Raw genomic sequence first — 14,534 nt, 5'->3', positions numbered from 1 at the left:
AAATATACCTGGTTGACGGTACCATTATTTTTTTACCCTGCGCCATAAAAATTTGTATATCGTTTTAGTTAAAACTAGTAGACTGCATTTTCTTGGACGACCTGTATTTAGTTTCCTTCACATTTTATATGTGGGATTTGAATTTGAGAACTATCCTTGTTAGTAACATAATCTATGTGAAACTTCATAAAATAATTGAAGACTGGACATAAAAAAAGCTCTAAGTGCCAATATCTTTGAAACATTTTTTTTAAAAAAAAATGAGTATATCCACAGTCTAGTATATACAGTCACGAAGCTCAATACCTACTAAATATGCATCCATAGATAGTTGCTAACCACTAGGATCACTAATATCGCCTCATTACAGACAATGCGAAATAGTACCAGCACAGTCTATTGTTCCTAGCACGCTCACAACTCAAGCTTCGCGATTGTATATACTAGACTGTGGTATGTCCCTGGCTCGGTCCATTGAGAAAAAGAACAAGTCCCATTCTTAATTTTACTTACCAACGTCAGTAATATTTGCTATTATCTCAGATTTCTAAAACTCTGGTAATACCATTATCTCGGATAACACTCAGTTCTGTATTCACCACATAATTATTATCCTGGTTTTCAAAAACTAAATTTTCGTTTCAGACTGCATTTGATCGTTAATTTTTTCATAACGAAGCATGGAAAGCATAGAGGGGAAACGATTGACTAACGCCATGGAAACTATAAATTCATGATAAAAATAAACAAGTTTACGAGTATCTATAGGTTGACTGTGCGAAAATAGTTCATCCAGTCGTCTACGCACCGTCTTGTTATTCCGAGAGATACAGTTGATGAAAACTTTTTTTGGTTCACCACTGTCTTATGTTTAAAAATATTATACTTAACCTGTATGTACATTGGAAATTAAATCAATAGCTTTCCCAAAACACGCTATGAAATGTTTCATATAAAACAATTTTTATCTCCAAAAGGAAGCAAGAATGAGCAAAATTGTATTAAACTTTTGTGTGTGAAATATCTGAAAGAATAACCCTCTGAAATTAATGACATCACCCTGTATAATTTCTGTATGTTTTATATCTATCTTCTCTCCTTTCTTGTAATGTAACGAAAACATTCATGTTCCCTGAAGTTTGTATTGCTTTACAGAAACTCGAGTTGCATAATCGTTTATATGTTACTGAAATTGTTCCAGATGTTTGATCGGGATGAACCATCACGAGAGAAGGAAGTGTACCTCACTGTGCGTGCTACAGACAATGGACATCCCCAACTAGATGATGCGTGTACATTTAAAGTAGTAATTGAAGATATTAATGATAATCCACCTGTATTCGATAAAGTGGTGAGTATATATTCCACTTTTTCCACGTTCTCTTCAAATACTAAAATTGATGGCGTTATAAAGGAACTATTGGGTGGAAAATGTACAAACGTTTGTGTATGAGGTAAACAAGACTGTGTAATGTTCAACATGCTGGACGAATTAACTTAATAATAACATGTAATAGACTACAAAAAACTGAAGAATTTGAATTCTGACTCAGATTAATTATTAAATCAGGATCAAGATTGCATTGCGAAAATTTTTTGTTGAAATATCAGAGTGAAAATAAGCAAACAAAATTAGGAAAACGATTTTGCGTTGACAATGTTTATATTATATACAAAGAAATTTTTAAGTAATTTAAAATCAGCAAAATGTAATTTTCATAAACTAAATAGTGTGAGTTTATGAAATGTTTATTTAAAAAAAAAAATGATACTTCATTAATTACAGTTTGTTTTTCTTAAAATGAATTCATTGATTTTCAGTACGTACTCTGTAAATATCTTTTAATACAGAAATAATTTTGACCATATAACATACGTATCTTGGAGATAAAAAATACAATAAAGGATCATAAAAATGAGTTTTGTGTGTGTTGCAGGTCTTTCGAGGGTATATGTATAAGGTTTGTTAATTAATGATCCTTCAAATTGCATGTAGCATGATTGTTATTGTAGCAATTTCAAATAACTTTGCTCCATTGAGTGAAATGAAAAACCATGCTACAGACACACCACAAATACAAATACCAAAACCACAGCTAATTTTTATTGTAGATGTCATAATTATCCAAAAGATTAAAAAGTTAATGGATTGTATACTTACAAATGATAAATACATGTACACTAACAGCACCGAGATCTGCACTTCTTGTAAAACTGATATCAGTAGATATAGATTGTTATAAAATTATAAAAGACCATTTCCTCAAACAAGATTATATAGTAAACACTAAACATGCCAATTGAAACTCTTTTACCAGGAAAGGATCCAGCAAATAGATCTCTTACCTTTGTGAAAGAATTTCGTGCAGTTCAATGAATAAAATATTTTGTTCTGTAGCATAATAATTTATTATTTGAAAATTAATGCTATTAAACAGAATTCTTGTTGACAATAATAAGTAGATACTCCATTTTTTACAAGGCCTACTTTAATACACATTACAAAATTACATAAGATATGAGTTTCATTTGTTTATGCATAGGTTTCTAATGACAGTGTTATTCTTGTTGTTGTTGTTTTCTAATGCCAGGCGTTTGACAATAAAGTCATTTGACCTCTTGCACTCCAATATTTTTCAAAGATATTATCATACCAGCCAATGAAGCACAGATTTTGAGGTGTTCCGAATCCATTTCTTGGTTTGAGTTGCACAATGGGCAGTTAGGGGACTGATATATTCCAATTATATGCAGGTGTTTGGCCAACAGGCCATGTTGCCAATCTAAATGCAGCTACAGACGATTTTCGTGGTAAATCGGGAATTAACTGTGGATTTTGATGCAGAGAGTTCCATTTTTTCCCTTGGGATTGTGTTATCAAATTTTGTTTGTTGAAGTCCAAGTATGTAGATTTAATAAATCTCTTCACAGAGTAATACGTAGATTTAGTAACAGGTCTGTAAGTAGCAGTGCTGCCCTTCTTTGCCAAAGCATCCCCATTCTCGTTTCCCAGGATTCCACAATGGGATGGTATCCATTGGAATACAATTCTTTTATTGAGTGATATTAATTGAGAGAGCATTTTAGTTATTTCTGCTGTTTGAGATGAAGGTGTGTGTTTAGAGACGATTGATAGAATAGCTGCTTTGGAGTCTGACAATATAACTGCATTCCTAAATTTATTGATGTGGCATAGAAGATTCCTGAGACATTCACTTATTGCAATGATTTCACCATCAAAACTTGTTGTTCCATATCCAAGTGATCTATAAAGTGAGAAGAGACAGCACATAACACCTGCACTGGCACCTTGTTCTCTGGAGATCAAGGATCCGTCGGTGTATAAATGAAGCCAGTTTTGTGGAGGGTACCTACTATTAATTGCAGTGGCGTAGCATGAAATTTTCAGCAGGGGAAGCTAACTCAAATTGTTTTCCACGTACATATGAAATAACGTATTGGAAAAATATAGTCTTAAAGTAAATAGTAGTCAATGTCAAGTCAGCAGTCCGAAGATTGGTTGGAACCTCGTAAGTTAAGACATCACCTCAAATGGTACGTAGTAAATTATGATTTCATGGTTTACACACATCTCTAACAAATAGACACATATACCTATAATTTAACACTAACTCACTCTCCGTCATATTTAGAGAAATCACAATATTAACGGTCAATAAATACAGTTAGTAACTACGTAAGTATGCGTCTGTCTTGGTTGTGTCCTTCACTGATAGCAAGGGAGTCGGTCGTTTGTTTTTTAAATCACAGTTTTGTTCATAAGTCAGTCTTGATAATGGAATTGTCCTAAAAATTCAAGTAAATTAGTGTCAGCAACAGTTATTTCGCTCACTATTTATTATATCAGCCACAATGCACACTAATACTTCAACTAAACACAACTCACGAAAGGGATAACTCGGAAACTAAAGTCTTTTCCATGTTAAAGCTAGCTTCTTGCGAGCCTTGCAACCAGGGTAGTTTGTTAGAAAGAGATGGAAAATCTGCGGGGTGGGTTACAAAGAAAAATGAGGGGTTTGGAAGCTGATGTGTGCAGGCTTCATGTTTACTGCTGCATCACAAATCATCCTGAGCTGCCGCATCACAATATTTAATGCATAAATAAAAATTGTATTAAAATTAATAAATAATTTTGTTCATAAACTGCAGGTTCGTTATGAAATAATTATTAACTGGGGAAGCTGAGCTTTTTAGCTTACATTGACGCTACGCCACTGATTAATTGTCTCTAAAGACAATTGTTTCAGTATTTCAGTGTTTACTTCTGATTTCAGTATTTCTTCTGTTATTCTTAAATCTCCATGTATTGTATTTGAAACACACATGGTATGTATTTGATGTTAGAAGGCATGAAGAAGGATATGTATGTTTGCCAGAGAATTTCCTTGAAGTTAATCTTTGGGAAGAAAAGATTGTGTAAAATTTCCCTAGCATTGTGCAACATGATAGAGGTGATTCTGAATTACGCGATATGGTGATATTTTAAAATAGTTCTTATGTCATTTTATCATGATTGTTAAATTAATATTTATTTTTACATGTATTTGATGGTATTACATCATACTATTCTAATACAATATATTTTATTGTGCTATACTTTTGAGTTCTGCAATATAGTTTTTTTTTTTTTTTTACGTGTTAGTTGGTAATAAATAACGAACATTGTGCAATATTTGAATGTTACAGAACTACAGAGAATCAGTGCCACAAGATCAACAGTTGGGCAGAGAGGTGATGCGTATTTCAGCAACAGACATTGATGATGGAAACAACAGTATTGTAGTTTACAAACTAGAGCCAAAACAACAAATAGATGAAGGATATTTGCGAATTGATGCAAATACTGGAGTCATCTTCCTAAATAAGTCCATTAACGTGAGTTATGTGCACACTTCTTGTAATAAATTCCATAAATGATATAGCGATTTTAGGTGAGAATATAATGAAGTTTGACGTATAATATTATTTCATTTATTATTATTATTATTATTATTATTATTATTATTATTATTATTATTATTATTTATTAGGTATTTATTAGGTATTTATTAGTGAAATCAAGAAATATAGAATTTTATTTGTGCATATTTATTGGCATATCTTAAGGTTTTTAAAGGCATACTTGCATGCATATTTGGTAAGTTTTTAGGGCATGAACTTCCTGGCCCTAATAATGACATATTAGAGATTTATAAGAATGTCTTGTTTATAAATGTGAAAAAATTAATTTCAAAATCAATATGGAATAGAAGTATTGATGTTTCTGTTCATAAATAAATATGCAACTACTTTTGGTACCGGTATAAATATTTTTCAGGTGCATAAATCACCAGATATTAGCAGGATATGAATGCAAGTAGGCCAGTTTTACAATACTTGACATGTGTATTTAAACGTGTTATGTATTTTATGTGCAGTATGAGCCCGGACATATTTTTCGTATGAAAGCCACTGCAACAGATCAGGGTGAAGAACACAATATGGTACAAATTGATCTGGAGATCTTGGTTGTCGATTCAAAGAAGAAGGCTCCTAGTTTCAAAAGTGGTGGGGGTGCTGTACTGCAACTTAAAGAAAACTACAATGACTTCTCAACACCAATAGCTGAACTCATCGCAGAGTAAGAAGTTACTTTCTATAAGCAGTATTTTCTGGTAGTACATAATATCGATAGAAATTAGTGAACTAGCCTAGTCCAGAGATCAAAATCAGATGTTTATTTTGCTGTAGTTAATATTTGCAGTGGAAGAATTCTCTCTTCTTTGTATGCAATCACATATTTACTAAGCTACATTAAACATTTTCATTAACTGATATATTGAGTTTGACAAGAAGATTGCTATTGTCGGACCATTGGATCTGTGCCCCTTCAGCTCTGTCGTCGTTCTTGAAAAAGTTAACGCCTGTACTCACTCCATTCCACCCGCTTTCCTCCCACCACGTCAAACAGCAGACCACGATCCTTGCCGAATAGGGATGTTGCCAAACTTCCATCAAACATTGTCATAAATAACTGGTCCTCCATGCTACAATATCATTTCTTTCAATCAAAATACATCTTGTATTTCTATATTTTTTAAACCTAAATCACATGTCTCGAAACACTTTCCGCAGCGTTTCTCTCCAATCTTGGAAATTATTGCTTCTCTCGCAACCTTCAGTAATTTCTTCAATGTCGGAACTTCTTTCTGCAAGGTATCTTTTTTCTTAAAATATACATCGGTTCATATGATCTACAAGAATTAAAGGTTTCCTTGGTCTGTTCTTCCCTGGTGATTCTCCTGCACAGACTTTCTCTCTCCTGATTTTCTTTATTAGGCGCTATGACCTGCCTATATAAATTACATAACATATTGTATTGGTATTAGTTAAGTAAGTAATTTTAATACGTAATCAATTGAAATAAAATAAGCCTCACCAGTGATCGCATCTGCTTTTATTGTTGCCATATTTATAGGAAAGAGATACTGACCTGTTTGTTTCTCTTCATCGCAAAATGCTATTACTAGCTTAATAATATTTCTTTCACCACTCCGTGCTACAGTATTCATGTTGAGTTGACAACACTGGACTGCAAGTGCAAATAAACTGTCCCGCAAGAAGGCTCAAAATTGTGAGTAGTGGGGGACAGAAAGGAAAAGAGAGAGATAGGAATGCAGGGAGAGAAATGAATTACCGAGGCTGAGAAGAAATTAGGGTTCAGTTCGCATATCTTACGGGGGCACAGATCTGATGGTCCGACAATAAATAACATTATTGATGATATGAAGCATTATTTCATTTAAAGAAAATTGTGTGTTTAAAAATTATGTTCATGTTTAAATGCTCAAATACTTCCTGATTTTCGTGCTATCTGAAATAAAAGCAAATGGTAATTTCTTAAGTAGATTGTTTTGGGTATCAAGTATTAAAAGTTGATGTAATTGTAGTGCAACAACCTCGAGCGCTCACGACTGACCGAGTAAATGCATCAACCAATTGGTTATAAATTCTCGACTGCATGCGCTTGAGCGAAACATTTCACAGATGCCTTGTTCACAACTGAGGACTGATCGAAGAGCTCTAGTCTGCAGTTTGCGTGAGAATGCTGAGGTCCAATATGTAGCAGCAGCATTATTATTATTGCCGGAGATGTAGCATCTTCTCAGTGGCTGCTCCCATAACTGGTTATTAATCAATTCTTGACACCATAGAGTTAAACAAAAATTTATAAACCTAGTAGAACTATGGGATTTCAATGCTGTGTAGAATACATCTTGATTACACAACTTTTAACACTGTATCGGTTCGGAATATGTATGATAAGACTTTCCTGTGCTAAATATCAACATACCTCGTTTACATATTTACATGTTACCAATGAACCAACAAGATTACAACGAAGAGCTAAACACAATCAAATACATAGCACAAGAAAACGGATACAACCCTAACATAATAGACAACATAATACGTAAGACAAAACATAAGAATACAACACAAACACAAGAACACAAAAAATACATCACACTAACATACGAAAATAAAAACACACAAAATTGCAACCTCGTTCAAGAAATTAAATTACAACATCTTATACAGAACAAATAACACTCTACAAAAACATCTCAACACACAAACAACACAAAGAAACAAATACAACCATAAAGGCGTATACAAACTCAAATGTAACACCTGCAACAACTTCTACATACAAATCAAGATTTCAGGTATAACTCCCTGTAAAGTTGATTTGAATAATTTCGAGGGAAAAATTGTTCCGGAGCCGGGTATCGAACCCGGGACCTTTGGTTTAACGTACCAACGCTCTACCACTGAGCTACTCGGGAACTCTAACCGACACCGATCCAATTTTTCCCTCTATATCCACAGACCTCAAAGTGGGCTGACAACCGTCAAGCAACCAACTTCGAGTGCACACTAACTCCGTGTGACTTAAATTGTGGTTTTCTGTTGACGAACAGTGACGTGTATTATGCAAATCAAGATTTCAGGTATAACTCCCTCGAAATTATTCAAATCAACTTTACAGGGAGTTATACCTGAAATCTTGATTTGCATAATACACGTCACTGTTCGTTAACAGAAAACCACAATTTAAGTCACACAGAGTTAGTGTGCACTCGAAGTTGGTTGCTTGACGGTTGTCAGCCCACTTTGAGGTCTGTGGATATAGAGGGAAAAATTGGATCGGTGTCGGTTAGAGTTCCCGAGTAGCTCAGTGGTAGAGCGTTGGTACGTTAAACCAAAGGTCCCGGGTTCGATACCCGGCTCCGGAACAATTTTTCCCTCGAAATTATTAAAATTATTCAACTTCTACATAGGACAGACAAGCAGATCGTTTCAAACACGTTACAAAGAACACATCACAGCCATAACAAAATTACAAAACACCTCCACATATGCAGAACACATCACAAATGCTAACCACACCCACAGAGACATCAACACAGACATGGAAATACTACACATCCAACCAAAAAGCCAGAAACTAAACACACTAGAACAATATGAAATATACAGACACACGAAAACACACCCCAATGATATTCTCAACACACAACTCAATTTCAGAACACACACACTCTTTGACTCTACACTATACCACAGGAACACACCCTCACAGGAAACAGAACAAGTGGCGCCAAGACCAACAACGACCAGTTCTGAAGATGACCCATAAATATGTCGAAACATGTAAATGAGGTACATTGAAATTTAACACAGGAAAGTCTTACCATACATATTCCACTGTGAAGAAGTTTTGAATTAGGCCATTAGCTATACAAAGGAGGAGAGTTCTTCAGGTCTCGGCATAGCTCAGCTGGTAAGAGCACTCAGCGCATCAACCTGAGGGTCCTTGGGTTCGATTCCCGGTGCCGGAACGAATTTTTCTCCATTAATAAGTAAAAATGTATACCATTTACTTGTCTCCGTAGGTCTAACATTCCAAACGAGAAGGATCTGCAGTTTGAATTGGTGTCTGGGAGAACGGAGCAAACTAACTCTCAGAAGACATTCATCTTGGAAACAGCTGGCCCGAAGGCCATGGTGAAGTTGGGCCGGTTGTTGGACTACGAGAGTATATCCGAATATACACTGACCATACGAGTTCAGAACAAATACTCCCTTGCTGCCACGACCACGATAAATATCCAGGTGCTTGATGTCAACGACAACATTCCTGCATTTACTGAAGTTCTCAGGGGCAGTGTCCTGGAAAATGAACCACCTGGCACTCCAGTCATGCAAGTCCGAGCTATTGATGCTGATGGTACTGAGGAACATAACCAGGTAACAATACTAATTATATAAATAGACGTGTAGTGCCTCTTCTTGCTGTGGGTACATACAAGACGAAGCCTGGCTGGTTACCGAGATCATCGCGCATAGCCTAGCTGGTCGCTGGGTAGAAAGTCAGGGTGATCAAAACGAAGCTTGTTTTTATCTGTCAGTCAGTGTAGCTGAAATCCTGCTTTTTAAAAAATTGTCTTTAAAAACAATAATAATGTGTAAATGTGCCAGGAAGAACTATATTGGTCTCCAGGATCTCTTGAATGTACCTTAGATATTTTTGTATTGTCAATGCGGAAATAACCAGGTAAATAATTCCACTTTTCTGGAAAATATCTTCTGTCATATTACAATTCTTTCATTAAATCCCATGTAGTTCATTGTAATGTAAATAAAACATAGTAATGTTACAAACAAATAATGAAGATATATATGAAGTGGAGTGAGATGCATAATGAAAAACAAGGATGCATATAAAATCGCAAATTAAAAGGGGGTTAAATGCAATAGACGAAAATCAAAATTTTCAACACATTTAATAGAACACGGCCATGAATTAACTAACATAAACGAAGCCTTGCAGCCCATTCACCCCATGAATGACAAACCATGAATACACATCACCAAAGAATTTTATATTACTCAGGCATTTAATAAACGTATATCTCTCTTGAACGAGCAAATTCCCAATTTACTTAGTCCACTTTATAATTTGAAATCTCCCCACACACGTGACCTCCAACATACCAATACATTTCCCTCTCTCCCTACTTTTCAATTTGATGTTACCTAGACATTTTGTAAACATAACATTCACTACTGGTAACATTTGTTGCTGGTCCTTCTACACGTCCGGATATATTTATCTTCTGCATCAGGTCTGTGAGTATGATACTTTATCTTCGTGATTCTCTTAACAACCTCATTTCGCTTTATTTGGTTTCCAAATTATCATATGTATTTCCTAACCTAACATTTTTCACGTATTTATTTCGGACTGCAAGACTTTATATGTTGCGGACGTTTTGTCCTCTTTTCAATGCATGAAGCTATATAATCCACTTCCATTCCTTTAATGTCAACCTGTGCCAGCACACTATAACTGATATTTTTGTAAATGCAGTCTTCATGCCACTTTTGTTACGTAATTTGCAATCATATTGCATTTGGTATTTTAAGACTATACATCTCAAGAAGCTGCTAAATGCTACCTTTGGTCTACTCACAATTTCTGTCTGACATTGATTACAATGATTAATCATTTTTAATAAGTAAATTTATCCACTTATACATAGATTTTATGACCAGCCTCATGGTCTAATGGTCAGAGCTTCTGGCTATAGTTCATGAGGTCCCGGGTTCGATTCCCAGTTAGAGCACAGGAATTTTTCCTTAAAGGGGATTATAGACGAACACAGGAATAATTAGGTTAAGTTTAGATTTAAGACCTCTCCTGGCAATACATTATCATAATCCTATCACATCATCGGGGTAATGTAACTCCGCCTTCCAGGCGCCCCAACCTCAGAAGTGGGTTACAACTAAGCCACGGCCAGGAGAGAAGACCAGAAATGTCGAAAAGACAACCTGGTGGCATTGGGGGGGGGGGGAAACATAGATTTTATGTTAATGTTGTTGTTGTTGTTTTCTAATGCCAGGCGTTTGACAATAAAATCATTTGACCTCTTGTACTCCAATATTTTTCAAAGATATTATCATGACCAGCCAATGAAGCACAGATTTTGAGGTGTTCCGAATCCATTTCTTGGTCATATTGGAGTGGTTAAATGGCAAGTTGTAGCCGATTTAAGTGAACACCATATTTTAACGTTTTGGTGGCTACTTCATTCACGCACAACCCCCAGAATGTCTGGAGGACCACACCTGCTGTTGGTCGACGGGTCCATTGGACCTAGCTGGGAGATCTTGTTGATCACCAGCTTTCCCTCCTTAAGCCACTGGAGGACGATTTTAATGCCATAGCAGGTCAGCACTAGGAACAGAAAAGTAGAAAGAGGAGGAAGGAAAGGGAAATGAACCCCTAGGCCTCGAATGCTCTAATGCCGTCGGGGTCGAATAAAGTAAGAGTTCAGTCATTAACTCATCAAGCTGACCAGTGCTAATATGTTAATGTTCAACCTATTTTAACCCCCTTTTAACTTGTGATTTTATATGTACCCTTGTTTTTCATTATGTATCTCGCTCCACTTCATATACTGTATATCTTCACTGTTTGTTTGTAACATAAATGTACTCTGTAGGTCTATTTAATGATCTGATGATGGTTCAGTGGGACCGAAAACGCGTTAATCTTTTATGTACTGTAAAAAACAGTATCTTTGTGTTCATCCCATTTGTGAATTGATAAGTCTGATGGTCTTATAATAAAACTTTGAGAATTTACACACCTTATCGGACCCAACATGGTTTTCAAATACAAAGAAGATTTTCATGGAACTCTCCAGGTGTTAGATCAACAGGTTTTAATCAGGAAATCTTTTGTGTAGAACCTCTTTAAATAAGGCTATTTATTTAATTTATATTTTTAGTGTATTAACAAGTAGTGGTAGTGACAGCTGATTGTCCACTGGTTCTACTCCATCATATGTCTTTCAGTCTGATATTAAGAAAATGCTTATTTTCCATATTCTTATAATTTTGTTTCAGGTTACATACTCATTGGCTGATCATGAAAATTTATTCCATATTGATCCCAGAACTGGTAATATTACAACTTTGGTAACGTTTGACCGAGAAGAAAAAGACTTATATAATGTGAAAGTAATTGCAGAAGACAATTCCCAGTCAGCCTTGTATTCTGACGGGAGGCACAACAGAGGGCAGCAAGTATTTCGTATCGAAATAGCTGATAAAAATGACAATAAACCCAAATTCACTCAGCAAATTTATGTTGCTGAATCAGTTTCTGAGGACTCTAATATCAATTCGCAAGTTACGGAAGTGAAAGCTCTGGATAATGACACAGGTGAGTAACTGAATTCGTATTTGCAGGGTTTTTATTTTCCACTGCAGTTTATATATATGTTGTTAAAGAGATTGGTTGAAATTGGTAAATGCTATAAACTATTAATTTAATGTTTTAGCAGTTGTATTGTATTTATTTACATTCCATGGTATTCGTACAGCTTCACAGCTAGAATATGGAAAATGTCAAAAGAATCTTAATAATACTACAAAGTCTTAATTATAGTCACATAATACAAGACAGAAATATTCATGCAGTGTAGTTGAATGTCATGAATTCACCTACAGAATAGAAGGCATGAGAAATTAAATACTTCTTTAATTTGACCCTAACTAATCTTATGTTTTGAGTTACATTTTTTTATATCAATAGGGAGGCTATTAAAAATTTGTACTGCCATATAACTCACTACTTTTTGATAGCACAATAGATTTGCCAATGGAGTATGAAAGTTATTTTTTTGACGTGTATTTAAGCTATGAACTGTTGAATTACTGTAGTTACAAAGTTTTTACAATTACATAGGAGGAAGTTTATTAATGAAAAAATATACTGACAAACCATGGGCATTATTTGTAGATTTCTGAAAATGTCGTATACGATTTCCTAGATTTGGCACCCACTATTATTCTACTTACCGGTACTCTTTTTTTATAGTAGGAATATACTATTACTATCTGTCGAATTTCCCCAGAATATTATTCCAAAGCTTATTACCGAGTGGAAGTATGCAAAGTATGAATGATCTCCATTTGGCGATGCTGTATGAATTATATTATTTGTCTCATATGGGACATACAAGAAAAAGTATTTTGATTCTGCACAAAAATGTATGTTGTGACTTAACAGCATTTAAGATGCTGAAAAAATGGTTTTGACATTCTGTTTATCTGTGAAATAGAAGGTATTCTAAACTGCTGAAAGAATTTTGTTCATGTTCAACATCTGCGTGATTCACATGAAATATAATAACTTTAGCAGAAGATTAATGGCTCTGTATTTGAATTTAAAAAAACACACAATAACGATCTACTTCCAGAAGCAACAGACAATTTCTTGCTTGAAGAAAATGTGTGACTTTACAGAAAATAGCAAGTAGAATGAAAAAATGCTGATCTTTGCTCAAAATAGACTTAAATTTCTTTACATTTTCCCTGAAAAAATGATTGTCTATGCACAACTTCAGGAATTGGTTGAAATATCTCTGTGTAAATATCTTTGGATTTTTTTATTTTTTTTTCCTACGGGCTTAACTGTTTGTTATTCTTTTCGTTTATTTTATTATACTTTGTGTGGTGACGTTAATATATTAAGTATATTTAATATGGGTGAATATAGATTTAGTATAATTAAAGGAATATTCTGGAAGTAATGCTTGTGTGTAAATAGAATGAGAATTTAATTCTTTAAGATGTATAAAAACACTACAAGTGAATGACAGAGTAACAGAATATTAAAAGTATTTTCTTCATGTACTGTATACCGATATCTGTACGGGGGGGGGGGATCTGGTAACCTGATATTAAATGACATCTTGTACGTATTTCTTCTGAAGAATATGTGATGAGACAATATACGTCATCTTCGTGACAGTAATAAACAGTTTGTGATGATTTGTGTTTCAGCATCTGTTGTGAAGTACAGCATCATAGCCGGAAACACTTACGATGCTTTCCTTATTGAAGATTTGACTGGTAAAATCAGAGTTAATTCGAAACTGGACTATGAAAATATCACAAGTGTAAGTAGATAATTGCTTATTTTTACACTTCTGTATTGTATTTGTATTATGTAATGCTTTGGTTATAATGTTGAATGAAGATAATGCATTATACAAATCATTTTAATTGTCATTTAGGTAAGTCTGCAATCAGATATATTTTCCTTACTTCTTGCATTTATTGCAGCATAATTATCATGAATCTGGAATGGGGAAGAGAAGAGATTTGATGTATAATCTTTTCGCTGTAAGAAAAATCCTAATATAAACAATAGCACGTGACTGAAGTGAGGCTTCATTGGCCGCTGTTTGGCGCCGTAGATTCTCAGTACGTGTTCCCGCCTACCATTGTACATTCTGTTTCATGTTAAACATTTCCCGTTACTCGTCAAGTAGGCCTAACCTCACTACTATGCATTCGTTTGCTTAGGAAACATTTACTTTATAATTATTGCAATTACATTATTTTTAATTCTTATGTCTTCACAATGGACAGTTGAGGATACAGAAGCC

The 14,534-nt window shown here is 34.7% G+C and overlaps 1 protein-coding gene across 2 annotated transcripts in view; it reads left to right on the top strand.

Moving 5' to 3' along the window:
* Nucleotides 1–14,534, top strand: part of shg (E-cadherin shotgun) — a 77,897-nt gene that overhangs the window by 38,877 nt on the left and 24,486 nt on the right. For both annotated transcript variants that reach the window (XM_069822827.1, XM_069822826.1), the window contains exons 3-8: nt 1,202–1,351; nt 4,708–4,896; nt 5,439–5,641; nt 8,961–9,315; nt 11,983–12,301; nt 13,927–14,042. In XM_069822827.1, the coding sequence (XP_069678928.1) occupies nt 1,202–1,351; nt 4,708–4,896; nt 5,439–5,641; nt 8,961–9,315; nt 11,983–12,301; nt 13,927–14,042 (1,332 nt within the window). The remainder of the gene's footprint in view (nt 1–1,201; nt 1,352–4,707; nt 4,897–5,438; nt 5,642–8,960; nt 9,316–11,982; nt 12,302–13,926; nt 14,043–14,534) is intronic.

This window comes from Periplaneta americana, chromosome 4 (genome assembly GCF_040183065.1).
Source record: "Periplaneta americana isolate PAMFEO1 chromosome 4, P.americana_PAMFEO1_priV1, whole genome shotgun sequence".
Lineage (NCBI taxonomy): Eukaryota > Metazoa > Arthropoda > Insecta > Blattodea > Blattidae > Periplaneta > Periplaneta americana.
The sequence above is the reverse complement of the archived record's forward strand: the minus strand, read 5'-3'. Positions and strand labels throughout refer to the sequence as shown.